Source organism: Jaculus jaculus, chromosome 7 (genome assembly GCF_020740685.1).
Source record: "Jaculus jaculus isolate mJacJac1 chromosome 7, mJacJac1.mat.Y.cur, whole genome shotgun sequence".
Taxonomy (NCBI): Eukaryota; Metazoa; Chordata; class Mammalia; order Rodentia; family Dipodidae; genus Jaculus; species Jaculus jaculus.
Window position 1 is genome coordinate 49,871,713 of NC_059108.1, and position 15,477 is coordinate 49,887,189.

A 15,477-nucleotide genomic window follows, 5' to 3' on the forward strand; every position below is an offset into this window, starting at 1 on the left:
TGCTAATCTTGCTGAATGCTTAGAGCTACTGTGTTTCTCATGGTCTTTATTTTCATAAGAGTTTATCAATAAACTTAGTTTTACTTGGAATTTTACCAATCCATAGTAACGTAGTGAGTTTTAGAGATTTCTGTGAGTAACTTCATTGCAGTTAGAATAGAAAAAAAAAGATTAAAGAATTCTAATGGAACTGGACATGATAACACATTGTCTGGAATGCCGTCATGCCTAGCTAAAAATTCTTCATAAATATGAAGCATTACTATAGACTCTTGGCATTTGAATGGTAAATGTTATATTAAGTTCATGCATTCTGTCTCCTTTTCAGATGGTCTGTCAGTTCAGACTGTGGCAGGAATGCTCTACAATCCCTTTTCAGGTTACTGGCATTGGAGTGAAAATGCCAGCATCAACTATGCAGCTCATGCTGTGAGGTCCAAAGTACAGGAACACCAGGGGCCTACTGAATTTGTTTCAAAGGGGGAAACAGAAGAGCTTGGTGATAAAGCTTCCACCAGCCTGTGGGTACATGAAGAGCTGAAGAAATGAACATTTATTCAGGAATGTAATAATATGGCTTAAAAGTCTGATGTTAGCTGGATATGGGGGTTCATACCTTTAATCCCAGATCTCAGGAAGCTGCCTGGACTACAGAATGAGTTGAGACCCTTCTTTAAAACAAAACAAAACAAACAAATAAAATTCAAACCAAACAAAATAAAAGGTATGATGTTAACAAAAAAACATGAAGTATATCTTTTGAGAGAGTATCATGAAAGAAAGAAGAATTTGGGTCATGGAGATGCCTCACTGGTTAAAGGCTGTTGGCCCGGGTTTGATTCCCCAGTACCCACATAAAGTAGTGCATGTGTCCAGAGTTTATTTGCAGTGGCAAGAGGTTCTGGCATGCCATACTTTCTGTTTTTCTCAAGTAAATAAATAAAATTAAAATTAAAAAGAAGGGCTAAATCCTTGGACGAAACTTTGGTTTGTTTTTGTTTTCTATTTTTTAATTTTTTCCCCTTTTTGTTGACAGCTTTCATACTTACAGACAATAAACCATGATAATTCCCTCACCTCTCCTACTTTTTTTTTAAAATTTATTTATTGGAGAGCGACAGACACAGAGAGAAAGATAGATAGAGGGAGAGAGAGAGAATGGGCACGCCAGGGCTTCCAGCCTCTGCAAACGAACTCCAGTGCGCCCCCTTGTGCATCTGGCTAACGTGGGACCTGGGGAACCGAGCCTCGAACCAGGGTCCTTAGGCTTCACAGGCAAGCGCTTAACCGCTAAGCCATCTCTCCAGCCCACCTCTCCTACTTTTACCTTCACAAATCTACACTCCATCATATCCCTTTCTTCTTTCCATTAGTCCCTCTTTTTATTTTTATTTATTTATTTTGGTTTTTCAAGGTAAGGTTTCACTCTAGCTCAGGCTGACCCGGAATTCACTCTGTATGTAGTCTCAGGGTGGCCTTAAACTCAGTGATTCTCCTACCTCTGCCTCCCGAGTGCTGGTATTAAAGGCATGTGCCACCACGCCTGGCTCTCTTTTTTATTTTGATACATCTTTTCCTCCTATTATGAGGGTCTTGTCAAGATAGTGCTAGGCACTGCGAGGTCATGGATATCAATGCCAATTTCTGTCTGGTCATTTGCATTGTAAGTAGTCCTACTTTTCCTTCGGCTCTTAACGTTCTTTCTGCCACCTCTTCTGCAGTAGACCCTGAGCCTTGGAAGGTGTGGTAGGGATGTTTCTGTGCTGAACACTGCTCTGTCACGTCTTCTCAGCACTATGATGACTTTTGGGTCATCCCAGTGGTCACTGCCATCTGAAAAGAGAAGCTTCTCTAGCCAAAATTAAGAGTAGTATTGATATATGGGTATGAACATTAAGTAAAGTATTTACAGAGCAGTTTGGTGAGCAAAATATATGTATTTAGCCAGACAAGAGCAGGCATTACATTCCTATTGCTCATGATCTCCCCCACCATAGGCTTTTGATTAGGTTTTCATTACCAGGCATATATACCTTCCCACAGGGCAGGCCTCTAGTCCAATTAGAGAGCAGTTGTTTTCTCCCATAACAGACATGCCACTATTGCACCCATTGGCTCATTTGGCCTTGCTGGCCAAACTTGAGGCTTGCAGTGTCCACTGTTTTCACCACTGATGGCTTCTGTCTCCCATAAGGCTGTGTGCAGTGCAGCTTTTTCCAGCTTTCAGCTGGTCTACTGGGAGAAGGTTTTCAGCTCAGCCCCAATTTGATTTCTTAGTAACCTTGCAGCCCAGGCATGTGGAGTCTTCAGTAATAGGGTCTTATTTTCTATTCCTGGTGGGAAACCAAGAGCCTTGGCAATAGCCTGTAATGTTTTGGGGTATCAGGGACCTTCCTGGCCAACAAATCACTGGAAGGTATCCCATCCCTGGCACTGAAAATTTTCTAGTAACAATCTATGGCTTCTGGATGTGCCATTATCCAAAAAAGCAGGTTATCATTATCATATGGCTTATTCACAATATCCTGAATATTTACTACCCCTCCCCCGACACTCCTTTTACTCAGTCTCTTTTCTTGACTTCGCTTAGGCCATTCCACCTGCAGTAATCTGACCATATACTTACATATATACAGTACCATCCTTTTAAGTCCATCCCTCTCCTCCCTCCCTTATAGTCCTTTTCTAGCTAACTGGCCTCTGATACCGAGTTTTACTCCAACTCACATACAAGTCTGAACATTTGTAACTAGGATCCACATATGAAAGAACATGTGATGTTTGGCTTTCTGAGCCTGAGTTACCTCAGTTAGTGCAATCCTTTCCAAAACCATCCATTTCCCTGCAAATTTCATTTTTCTTTACTGCTGTATAGAACTCGATTATGTAAATATGCCACATCTTTATTATCCATTCATCTGTTGCAGGACATCTAGGCTGGTTCCATTTCCTAGCTATTGTGAATAGAGCGACAATAAACATTGTTGTGCAATTAATCAGTAAGGTAGTGTGAAGAGTCCTTAGGATATATGCCTAGGAGTGTTATAGCTGGGTTATATGGTAAATTTATTTTTAGTTATATCTGGAACTTCCATACTGATTTTCACAATGGCTATACCAAACAACATTCCCACCAACAGTGTAGAAAGGTTCCCCTTTTTCTGCATCCTTACCAACCTTTATTGTCATTTGTTTTCTTGATGATAGCCATTCTGACAAGGAATGAGTTTTAATTTGCATTTCCCTGATGGCTAAGGACATAGAACATTTTTAGGTGTTTATATGCCATCTGTATTTCTTCTTTTGAGAATTCTCTAGTTCCATAGCCCATTTTTTAATTGCATTGTTTGATTTCTTTTTTGTTGCTTTCATAGTTTTTAATAAATCAAGTATAAAGTAAAAATTGAAGAAATGAATGTTTCAGATGCCAGAATATGCCTCCCCAGCCAAGCTTCTATTTTTAGTTCCACTTTACTCATGTTGTCAAATATGTAAACAAATCACAAAAAGTATAAAACAGGAAAAAAAAAACATAAGAATGTCCTTTACTTTTTTAGAATAAAGGTGGGAAACAGGACATTGTTTTTAAAAAGACATTTTTTTTTCATAATAGTAAATTTGCCCGCTGATGGCATTAAAACAAATTTTTGTTTGTAACCTTAACACAGCCATGTTTTCACTCTTCACAAAAATCAATTCTCCCAGTATAAACAGTACTTTATTATACTAATCTTTAAGTTGCACCACTAAAATATAGTTATACACCCCAATTTCTACCCTCCTGAAACATGGGTTTTCATCACAGTGGATTTTAATCACTGGAATGGATAGTTTCTCAGAGAAGCAACTTTGCCTTAACTGGAAGATGATTTGTTAGTCAGTATTCCTCTGTTCCAGCCAAAAGGTTTATGAACCGAAACACCGGGTTCCTTGTGCTCATCCATCAAGGGAATGCTTCTGAGCAAACATTCCTTAACAAGTTGATCACAGCTCTGGGGGCTTCACTCATAATGGCACTGCCAGACACAATCATGTTAGCTCCTGCCTCTGCACATTTATGGACTGTGTCAGGACCTACTCCACCATCGGCCTCTATATCCAAAGTTGGGAACTGGGTTCTTAACCAGTGAACCTTTGGCATCATACCTTCCATGAATTTCTGTCCTCCAAACCCAGGTTCTACTGTCATAACTAAGGCCATATCTATTTGATTAGCCCATGGTGCCAAATATTCAACTGTAGTTCCTGGTTTGATGGCAAGACCAACCTTCATCCCATTCTCTCGGATGTCTTTAATCAAAGCCCCGGGGCTCTCAGTAGCTTCCAGATGGTAGGTATACTGATTGGCACCTGCTACGACCTTTGACTTTACCCACTGTTCTGGCCTGGACACCATCATATGCATGTCAAAGAAAGGGTCCTGGCCTAGCTGCTTTCGGAGGCTTTCTACCACAGGGTGACCAAAGGTGATGTAGGGAACAAAATGCCTGTCCACTACATCCAGGTGCAGATAATCGGCCCCTGAGTCTAGCATCTGGACACACTCGGCCCCTAGATTGGCCAGGTCGCTGCTGAGGATGGATAGGCCAATCTTGCAGCCCGACACCATGGTGCTGGTTCCCCAGAGCAAGTTAGCCCACGAGAACCCTGGCCAGTGCAGGTGTCACTCTGACCCACCGGGCGCTCGCCTTAGAGCCTGCTCTTCCCTGGGCTGTCTTCTGGACTCTGATTTCTTATTGTTTAATTTTTGAGTTCTTTGTGTATTCTGGATATTAATCCTCTGTCAGACATGTAGCTGGCAAAGATTTTCTTCCATTCTGTAGTTTGTCTCTTTGCTCTAGTCATGGTGTTCTTTGCTGTGCAAAAGCTTTATAATTTTATGAGATCCCAGTGGTTGGTTAGTGGTTTTATTTCCTGAGCAACTGTGGTTATACTCAGAAAGTCATTGCCTATGCCAATATGTTGAAGGGTTTCTCATGATTTTTCCTCAAGCATTTTCAGAGTTTCAGGTCTGGTTTTATGGTCCCTGATCCGTTTAGACTTGATTTTTGGGCATGGAGAGAGATAGGGATCTATTTTTATCCTTCTACATGTAGATATCCAGTTTTCCCAGCACCACTTGTTGAAGAGGCTATCTTTTCCCCAGGTGATTTTTTTTTTTTTTTTTTGGCATTTTTGTCAAAAATCAGATGGCTTGGCTGGGCATGGTGGCTTACGCCTTTAATCCCAACACTTGGGAGGCAGAGGTAGGAGTATTGCCATAAGTTTGCAGCCACCCTGAGACTACATAGTGAATTCCAGGTCAGCCTGGGCTAGAGTGAGACTCTACCTCAAAACAACAACAACAAAAAATCAGATGGCTTGTGCTCACTTTGGCAGCACATATACTAAAATTGGAGTGATACAGAGAAGATTAGCATGGTCCCTGCACAAGGATGACACACAAATTCGTGAAGTGTTCCTTATTTTTTCACTCTTCTGTGTGTTTCCTTGAGATGGAGTTTTTCATGGATTCTGGAACTTGCTGTTTTCACAAGCACCTGAGATTCTTCATTCTCTATTCCCCACAGGACTGGGGCTGTGGACATTGTGGCCATGCCCAGCTGTTTATGAGGATGCTGGAACTTTAACTCAGGCCTTTTTGGATTCTCATGATTCACAAGAAACACTCTTAACCTCTGAGCCATCTTTCTCATCCTATCTAGGGGTATTGATAGGTTGGCCAGAACACAGAAACAATAATGTCGTTTTTATTGGTTCATGTATATGTAAATTAGGTGAGAAGGTAAAGACCAATCATGAGAAAGCCCACTAATCCAGGAAGAGCTCTCAATCAGGTCCACACCACCACCCCTCTTTGACATTATTTTTGGTGTGAGGGGGTTATAAAAAGCCTTTTATTATTCCAGGGCCTAGTGGACAGTGTAAAAAAGACTGTGCCCTATGGTTCTTATTAGGCACTTGCCTCCAAAGGCAGGTCTTGACTGCAGAAGGCTTCTAACCTTTCCCTGAATCACCAGGAGGACATGATCTTACATGATGATTAGCCAGGAACCTCCAGTCCACATCTGTCTCATTCCAGAAGTCTCTCTCCAACTTCGATCCAAAGCATTTCAGCAAACAATTGGTTTATAAATATATAGGAATGACCAATAAGTATATCACTATTACTGGTCCATGTAAGACTACCAAACATCCTGAGGAAGAGGGGAGTAAAAAGACCATCAATGCCAGGTTTTGGTGAAAATATGGAACAGCTAGAATATTAGGAGCATATTCCTATACAACCACTAAGAAGACAGTTTGGCAATTTCTTATAAAGTAAAATTGATACACAAATAAGATTTAGATACTTCTTTTTTAGGTGTTTACTGGAAATAAATGCTCACACACACAAAAAAAATCAGATGGCTGTAGCTCCCTGGATTAACATCTGAGCCTCTATTCTGTTCCACTGATCTACATGTCTGCCCTTGTGTCAATACCATGCTGTTTTTAGTACTATGACTTTGTAATATAGCTTAAAATTGACTATGGTGAATCAGGCATGGTGGCACATGCCTTTAATCCCTGCATTCAGGAGGCAGAGATAGGAGGATGGCCATGAGTTCAAGGCTACCTCTGAGACTACATAGTGAATTCCAGGTCAGCCTGGACTAGAGTGAGACCTTACTTCAAAACAAAAACTGCAAGGGCTGGAGAGATTGCTTAGTGGTTAAGGCACTTGCCTGCAAAGCCAAAGGACCTAGGTTCAATTTCCTAGGACCCATATAAGCCAGATGCACAAGGGGGGGGCGCATGTATCTGGAGTTTGTTTGCAATGGCTGGAGGCCCTGGTGTCTCCATTCTTTCTTCTTCTACCTCATGCTCTCAAATAAATAAATAAAAATAAAAAATATTTTTAAAACTAAAAAACAAAGAAAAATCATGAATGGTGATACCAGCAGCCTTATTTTTGTGGCTCAAAATTGTCTTGGCTATTTGAGATGTTTTTTGTGTTTCCAAATAATTTTAGGATTTTTTTTTCTATTTCCCTGAAGAATGCCATTGGAATTTTAATGGAGATTGCTTTAAATGTATACATTGCTATTGGTAAGATTGACATTTTCACAATATTGCTTCCTCCAATCCAAGAACATGGTATGTCTTTCCATTTCCTAGTGTGTTCTGCAATTTCTCACTTGAGTGATTGAGTTTTCATTTTAGAGATCCTTCACTTCCTTGATTAGATTTATTCCAAGGTACTTTATTTTTTTTCCCCTTTGGTGCAATTGTGAATGGGAGTGATTCCCAGATTTCATCCTTCACATGATTTGATAGTATATACTAAAGCTACTGATTTATGTGTATCCTGATACAGTGCTAAAAGTGTTTATCAGCTCTAACAGTTTGCTGGTAGAATCTTTAGGCTCCTTTATGTATAAACTCATATCAACTGAAAATAATGATAATTTGATCTCTTCCTTTACAATTTGTATTCTTTTTATGAGTGTCTCTTGTCTTACTGCTATAGCTAAGACTTCCAGTACTATATTAAATAAGAGTAGGGATGATGGACATCCTTGTCTTGTTCCTGATTTTAGTATAAAAGCTTCATATTTTTCCCCATTTAGTATTATGTTGGCTATATGTTTGTCATAAATAGCCTTTATTATGTTGAGATATGTTCCTTCTATTCCCAGTTTCTGTAGGACTTTTTTTTGTTTTGTTTTGTTTTGTTTGTTTTTTTTGGTTTTTCGAGGTAGGGTCTCACTCTGGTCCAGGCTGACCTGGAATTAACTCTGTAGTCTCAGGGTGGCCTCGAACTCTCGGTGATCCTCCTACCTCTGCCTCCCAAGTGCTGGGATTAAAGGCGTGTGCCACCACGCCCGGCTTCTGTAGGACTTTTACCATGAAGGGATGTAGGATTTTGTCAATGCCTTTTCTGCATCTATTGAAGTGATCATGTGATTTTTGTCTTTCAGCCCATTTATGTAGTATATTACATTTATAAATTTTTATATGTTGAACCATCTCTGCATCTCTGGGATGAAGCCTACTTGGTCTGGGCGAATGATCTTTTTGATATATTCTTGTATTCTGTTTGCCAATATATTGCTGAGGATTTTTGCATCTATGTTCATGAAGGAGATTGGTCTGTAATTTAATTTAATTTTTTTTACTCTGTCTTTGTCTGGTTTTTGTATCAGGGCAATGCTGACTTCATAGAAGGAGTTCGGTAGTATTCTTTCCTTTTTTATTTTATGGAAAAGTTTGAGAAGCAATGGTGTTTGTTCTTCCATGAAGGTCTGGTAAAATTCACCAGTGAATCCATCTGGGCCTGGACTTTTTTTAGTTGGGAGACTTTTTGTAACTGCTTGGATCTCCATACTTGTTATAGGTCTATTTAAATGGTATATCTCATCTTGATTTATCATTTTCTTAGGTCATGTGAGTCAAGGAAATCATCCATTTCTTTCACACTTAGAGGCATACTTATTCTTTTTAAGAAATTATGAATGGTTTATTCAAGTATTCAAGCAGGTAAGTAAAAGAAACTAAATAATATATAGTGTAGTAACCATTCTTGGAGGGATGTTAACTGCTGGCATTTGCCATGATTAGCTATTTGGTGAAGTGTCAGGATTAACATTGAAAATATACATTAGATTGGAGAGAGCTGCCCATTTTTCTAAGAGAAAACAAACCTTATTTCTCACTAATTTCTTGTAGAAACTCCACATCCCTAACAAGTCTTTAATTATCACTTTGTTTTGGCCCTATTGCAATTCTCAAGGGCATCTCTTGATCATGATATTTTTCTAATACTGTCCAAGTAAACCCAGCCTTATTAACCCTAAGGTCACAGGCATCAGTGCACTTTCTGCATGCACAACAAAATAAGGCAAACAACCAGCATCTTAAAGAATTACTGAGATCTGTTAGTGTAGATGTAGATCAGCAAGTAAAAAATATGCAAATGTTCACATGGATGCAAGTTTTGATCATTTAAAAATTCTATGTTACATAAGAATTCCAGAAAGGCTATATGTATAGAATCAGGTAAAATATTTGAAACAAGTCCATTGTGCCTTGGTTTTAAATTGCAAAATCCAATAATGGTTATTTTAACAAATTAGTGCAATATGAAAGATTTTGGAAGATAAATATGTATCTATATTAGATCATATTGAAGACTTCAAAATTCTTCCAAAAGCCACCTTATACTTCTTAAAACTACTCTTACTGAGCTGTTTAGAGATGCATGCTCAGATGGATGCTGAGAAAACTCACCACAAACCTCAAATTGTCTGGATGAACTGTAGACTCTCTTGCTTGTACACACCTTAGCAAATACATGGAGTTTCCTACACTGCTCAGAGAACTTAGTGAAATGTCACTCATTTTTGTTTTAGGTTTAATTACCTAAAAGAATAACTGTACTTAAAATTCTAAGGTACATTTATTTACCAAATGGAATACTCTTGCTTCTGCAAAGGAAAAGGGAAATGGGAAGTGACCTTCAATAAGGCAGATTTTCTGCACACAAGTAGTTTTTGGATTGTTTTTCTTCCTAGTTAAATTGCTGCTGCTCTTTGGTAGTCACCACTTAAGAACCTAGAGTTTCCCAGGGATGGTGAAGAATCAAGCTGTAATTCCAAATGCATCCCCTCACAGTCCATAGACAAGGTGCTGCTCACACGGTGGCAGTGCTATTGCGTAGTGCCACAGTTTTCTTTCAATACTAGATTTATATTTATGTACATTTTCAATACCTGTAGGATCCTGCAGAATCTTAGTTAGGCCTGCCAAACGGAGGGCTGCCTTATGATAGCAATAAGCAATATCTTCAGTCTGTTGAAACATCTTATCCAGGGCTGCAGCCTGAACCATTTCCACAACACAATTACAGATGAGTTTCTCTGCTGTTAAAATGTTGATCTCATCAATAAATCTCTGTTTATCAGAGAAGAAGCGATTCAGCTTTTCTGTATGTTTCTTGCACATGATGATACAGAATTTTTATCATTCATTCAGATTTTTGACAACTTGTCTCCCAGCCATGGAGGCACTGAGCTTCCCTGACTTGATCTGAGCTTTGCCAGATGCAGGGAGGCTGTGCTGCTTTTACATGTAACACCAGCTGCACCAACCACCCCTAGTCTTTGCTTAGCTGGCTGATCTGGTCTACTATTATTCTCTTCTGAATCTGGTACAAGGACATAGCAGATGTGCACAGCTCAGGGTTCCCACCCCGCACAGCTGTCAGCTCCAGCATGCACTCGTGTCACGTTCAAATGGCCTAAGGTATCTATGTGTTCTCGCTCCATAAGTGTTTCCTCTGGTAGTTCAGGGGCTTCAAAAGTGATGAGCCCTTTCAGGCTGGGTACCATAAGGAACATATTTCAGGCTAGAAATGCTTCTGCTCATGGTAGGGGAAAAGCCCAAGCCTGGCCTATGTGGGGAGCCCCCCAATACACACAGCCACTGGCAGAACAGAACACAAGGAGACTCCCAAGCTGCTGGACTCCACTGAGGTGGTTCTTGTTTGCAGGACTGTCTGGGTACAAGTGGAGGCTGTGGCACTGTGTGGAGGTGGTTCCACAGTGAACAGGACGGCCCTGGGACTTGCTGCTGCTCCTGCAGCTGGTGGCAGTGCTACTACACCACCACAGGCTCCTGCAGCTACATCCATTGGTCATTCCCTATTGAAACTGTCCATGCTGCTTTGGTGTCCACCTAAAGTTGCCTTTACTTGTTGATCTGATGACTTTCCATTACTGACATGTTTGCCAAACAAAGCCTTGTTCTGCTGCTCAGGTCAATGCTTTTCACTTCCTTGAATTAAGAATCAGTGGGAACATTCACAAGGCTCCTTCCCATCTTTGGATTGCCCTTCAGCAGGCCCATGATGAGTAGTCAAGGCTAACAGGTTAGAAGACGCTTGTGTTTTAGGGATTTTGAATGGAGCTGTGGTCTTTGTAGGAGAGCCAATGATTGTTGGTAAAGGAGTTTTAAAGAAACAGTCAGAATTCCGTGGAGAGGATCCCATATGCTTGGTGGGAGAAGTCGCAAGGCTTCCAGGCCAACTAGGCTAAGGTGAGTAGCTGTACCCAGGCCCAGTGTGGGATGTGCACATGGGGTCAGAGTGCTGCTTTCTGAGTTTCTGCTTATTCTGATAGATATGGGCAAGGGTGGGGGCACTCTGCAGTCTAGCACCCAATAAAAAAGACTATGGTGACAGAGCCTGTGGCACTGGAGATCCTGAGGAGTGTCTGCTCCTGGATTCATAACCCCGAGGACACCCACAGCAGCACTGACTAACCTGCTCAGGAGTGGTACCAACTAAAGGGGATGGTGAGTTAGGCCTTGAAGACCCAGTAGAGAGCCATTGCCCTACATCCACACTGTGTCTGCAGGCAGGGGGAGCAGGCTCCCAGCTGGAGGAAGCCCATGGGGCTGGTGTTAGACCTTCATACTACTGCAGATCTTGGGGAATTGTGTGGGCTTATGATAGAGCTGGCACCAGGTAAGAAATTCTGCTCTAGTGTTGGTAATTCCTTACTTGAGTAGGAACTGGAATTGGTGCTGTTTCACTGTGAAGTGACACAGTAGGTTGACAGTGCCCTCCACACACCAAGAACTCATTTGAAGCATATCTGCCAGTAGTTCTCATTGGCATATCATTTGCTGTGGTCCATGTTTTCCTTTCCCCTTCAGTTGTTCATGACCTTCACAATAGTAGTAACAGCAGATGAATGGTCTGACAAGATGTGTGGAACCAAAACAAAGTCATCCGTGTCACAAGAAGTGTTCTTGCTACTAGTATTGGCAGAATCTTTGGACATTGTAGGTAGTTAGGAGGACCCAATGGTGGGGAGGACAAGTGTTCTTCCTGAATATGCTGCATATCTGGAAGGGACGGTGGAGAGGCAAAGCAACAAGGGGACAGAGCCAGAACACACAGGCACTGGGACTGGGCAAGATATTTTAACTGAAACTTGCTCAAGAAAGGGGTGACTAAAAAAATGCTACAAAGTCCACTCTATCTTTTTGGTTTCCCTGAAGCAAACCCAAAAGGAGATTAGTCAAATAAGGTGATGTTTCTCTGGGAATATTAGGCACCAAACTCCTGGTTTTTTCTTTTTTCTTTTTTTTTAGAAATCAGGTTTTATAATTCAAAATCCTCACAAACACGTTAGTGGCAATAGGGGCCAGTTGTCTTAGCCAGTGTCATATTACATCTACTAAGAGAGAGTCTGTGGTTGAGGCTCTGAGAATCTACACTGTGTAAGTCATCTGAGGAGCTCTTTATTCCCAGAGTTTGAGAAACATTTCTTTTTTTTAATTTTTATTAACATTTTCCATGATTATAAAAAAATATCCCATAGTAAATTCCCTCCCTCCCCACCCCCACACTTTCCCCTCTTTATCTTTTCAATAAAACGTTCTTAGGTCTTGCGAACTTCTGGCCCAAAATGGTGGTTTCCCAACTAGGCATTGATATATCACTGTTCCCATGCTCCACAAATCTGCCTTAGCATCATTATGTTGGGACATAATCTCGGGAGCCATGTACATTGGGGATCCACACAATGTTGCTGCCATCATGTTACTATGTAGGTAAGGAGCAAAACCAAAATCTGCTATTTTGTTGTGAATACCAGTGACACTTGACTTCCTGTGACTTGTGTAAGACAACAAAATGTTCCATTGTTTGCGGTCCCTGTGAATTATTCCTTTGCTGTGCAGAACTTGCATGGCTGCAGCAGTCTGATGAAGAAACACTCTGATGGTATCTTTACTGAGAGTCCCTTTAGCTTGCAAATAATCTGCTAGGTCGACACCATTGTAATACTCCACCAGAAAAAAACAGAACCGGGTAATTCCTTTAAGATTTTAATTTCCTTTCCAAGTAGTATTTGTGATTTGGACAAGTTCTTTTTATTAATACTTTTAAACATATTTCATTTTTATGTATTTATTGATTTGACAGAGAGAAAGAGGGAGAGAGAGAGAATGGGCATTCCAGGGCCTCAGCCACTGCAAACGAACTCCAGAGGCATGTGCCACCTTGTGCATCTGGCTAATGTGGGTCCTGGGGAATTGAACCTGGGCCCTTGGCTTTGCAGGCAAATGCCTTAACTGCTAAGCCATCCCTCCAGCCCTATTAATACTTTTGGTTTGTGTGTTTGGTAGTGTGATTAGAATATGGCGAGGAGAGGTTCTTTCCAGGTTTTGTCTGGCTGGGGTTCTAAAGGCTTCCTGTATCTGCATTGGCACCTCTTTCCCAATTTGGGGGAAGTTTTCTTCTATGGTTTTGTTGAAGACACCTACAATGCCTTTGGAGTGGAATTCTTCTCCTTCTACTATGCCCTGAATTCTTATATTGGATCTTTCCATAGTGTCCCGAATATCTTGAAATTCCCACTCATACTTTTCTGTAAGTTTGTCTTTCTCTTTGTTGGCCTGTATTAGATCTGCCACCTGGTCTTCTAGCTTAGATATTCTGTCCTTTCCTTCATCCATTCTACTGGTGAGATTTTCTACAGAGTTTTTTTTATTTCATTAACTGTGTTCTTCATTGCTAGTAATTCTGACTGGTTTTCCTGTATTATTTGTATTTCCTTATGTATGTCTTATATTGCCTTCTTTATTTCCTGAAATTGGTGTCCTGTGTCTTCTTTGATTCCTTTGATTTCCTCTTTGAGTTCCTCTTTGACTCCTTTGATTTGTTCTCTGACTTCTTTGAACATATTTACAATCATTCTTTTGAAATCTTTCTCAGGCATTTCCTCTAAGTCATTCTCACTGGAGGTCATTTCTGATGCATTAATACTTTTAGGTGGATTTATATTGTCTTGCTTTTTAGTGTTTCTTGTGTTATAATGTATATATATTTGCATCTTGGATTAAGTTAGTGCTTGGATTTTCTAGCTAGCTGTGTATTCTTAGCTTTATCAATTGATGTGATGTTATATATCTTCAGGGCAGGAGCTTAAGGTGTTAGGTGTGGCTCTTAAGACTCTGAGAGTATCTACAAAGGTGTTCCTAGGGGTTGAGTTTCCCTGCTATGGGAATATTCAAGTAGGCTGAGTGGAATAAAATACAGGTAGATTCTAAAGTTGAACTAAACACTGTACACATTCAATCAAAATCAGCACTGAATATTTATGCAAGAGTAGTTATTATAACAACCAGATCCTCTATCAACAAAGAGGTTAAGATTTCTGGTCTGTTGAGGGATCCAAGTCAGCTTGTGACCAAGTGAGACCCTTCCCTGGTACAATCAATTCCAGTTACCTTTTTGGATGATTTTGGTCTCAGTCAAGTTTCTGGCTGGGTCGTTGGGCTGCTGTCCTGATTTCTGGAGCTGGGTACTGGCTTTTCCTGCAGTGCAAACCAAGGCTGGCAACTGTGGCTCTGCAGATCGGCACCCCCGCTGCTGGAATGGCTACTGCTGCTGCTGAAGCTGCCGCTGCTGGATCTGTCGCTGCTGCTGCTAAAGCTGCTGGTGCTGGGTCTGTTGCCACTGCTGCTGAAGCTGCTGCTGCTGCTGTAGCTGCCACTCCTGGTTCCACCACTGCTGCCTCTGAAGCTGCGGCTGCTGGATCTGCCACTGCTGCTGCTGCTGGATCTGCTGCTGCTGCCTCTGAAACTGCCACTACTGGATCCACCACTGCTGGGGCCTCTATTGCTGGTGCTGGAGCTGCTGATGTTGCTGCTGGACCCTGCTCCTGCTTGGGTCCTGCTGTTGGCTCAAGTTGGTGTGGCCGGGTCCTGGGACCACTGCTCTGTTCGCTGGAGCTGGGCTCAGGCAGTGGGGGAGGGGAGGGAGCCGCAGCTGCTCTGGTTCTCTCACTGCTCCATGTGTTCTTCTACCTTGTGGTCTGCTCCTCCATTGTTCACTGCCGCTCTCCCTTCACGTTTCTTGAGTTGTGGAGAGCGTGGTGTGAGTGGAAGCTCCCCTCACCTGGCTTTTCCTGTGGCTTGAGCTGAGCCTGGCAGCTTTCTGGTGCGCTGCTGCCACAATCAGCGGACCTATCAGGGCCTCTTTTGCCGGCCTGTGTGAGCTCTGGATGCTCTGGATCTCTTCTACTTCTCCCCTGCCATTTCAATTTCCTATACACCTCACATTTTAGTAAAAGTGTGTATTTTGCTGAGGTTTTTTGTTGTTGTTGTTTTTTTTTTTTTTTTTTTTTTTTGTCTTTTTCCCCCCTAGGCTGCTTTGGTGTTGTACCTACACCGCCATCTTAACCGGAAGTCTCCTATCAATACTTTTAATAGCTACCTCCTGAACAGTTTCCTGATGGTGGCACCCCAGAAGACCACAGAAAAGGCCCATATCCCATGAGGTCCCTCTTGCTGTACTGGAAGTCACCCACCACCTCTATGGCCTGGTCCACAGAGGTAGAGCTCACTTGATGACCTGAGGGTGCTACTGTCCTCACTGGGTGCCAGGGAGCCACACAGGCACCCAGGACCAGTGAAGGGTCA

The 15,477-nt window shown here is 41.6% G+C and overlaps 2 protein-coding genes, 1 non-coding gene and 2 pseudogenes across 4 annotated transcripts in view; 2 read left to right on the plus strand and 3 right to left on the minus strand.

Annotated features, from left to right (window-relative positions):
• Coq3 (coenzyme Q3, methyltransferase) overlaps positions 1 to 930 on the plus strand; it is a 34,980-nt gene extending 34,050 nt beyond the window's left edge. The window contains exon 7 of one of the 2 annotated variants that reach the window (XM_045154698.1): positions 329 to 929. In XM_045154698.1, coding sequence (XP_045010633.1) covers positions 329 to 549 — 221 coding nt within the window. In that variant the 3' untranslated portion in view covers positions 550 to 929. Of the gene's footprint in view, positions 1 to 328 lie in introns of both variants that reach the window. The other variant, XM_045154697.1, reaches the window with a different exon arrangement.
• A 3,013-nt stretch (positions 931 to 3,943) lies between these two features.
• LOC101602610 (ribulose-phosphate 3-epimerase-like) lies at positions 3,944 to 4,609 on the minus strand. Its single transcript, XM_004660656.2, has one exon. It carries the CDS (start codon positions 4,607 to 4,609, stop codon positions 3,944 to 3,946), a length of 666 nt encoding a protein of 221 aa, XP_004660713.2.
• Positions 4,610 to 5,363: 754 nt separating this feature from the next.
• On the plus strand, positions 5,364 to 5,470 carry LOC123462424. The gene has a single exon (XR_006638246.1). It is a non-coding gene; the product is annotated as a U6 spliceosomal RNA (small nuclear RNA).
• A 4,181-nt stretch (positions 5,471 to 9,651) lies between these two features.
• Positions 9,652 to 10,373, minus strand: LOC123453227 (annotated as a pseudogene).
• Positions 10,374 to 11,696: 1,323 nt separating this feature from the next.
• LOC101602314 lies at positions 11,697 to 12,944 on the minus strand (annotated as a pseudogene).
• Between the last annotated feature and the right edge of the window lie 2,533 nt (positions 12,945 to 15,477).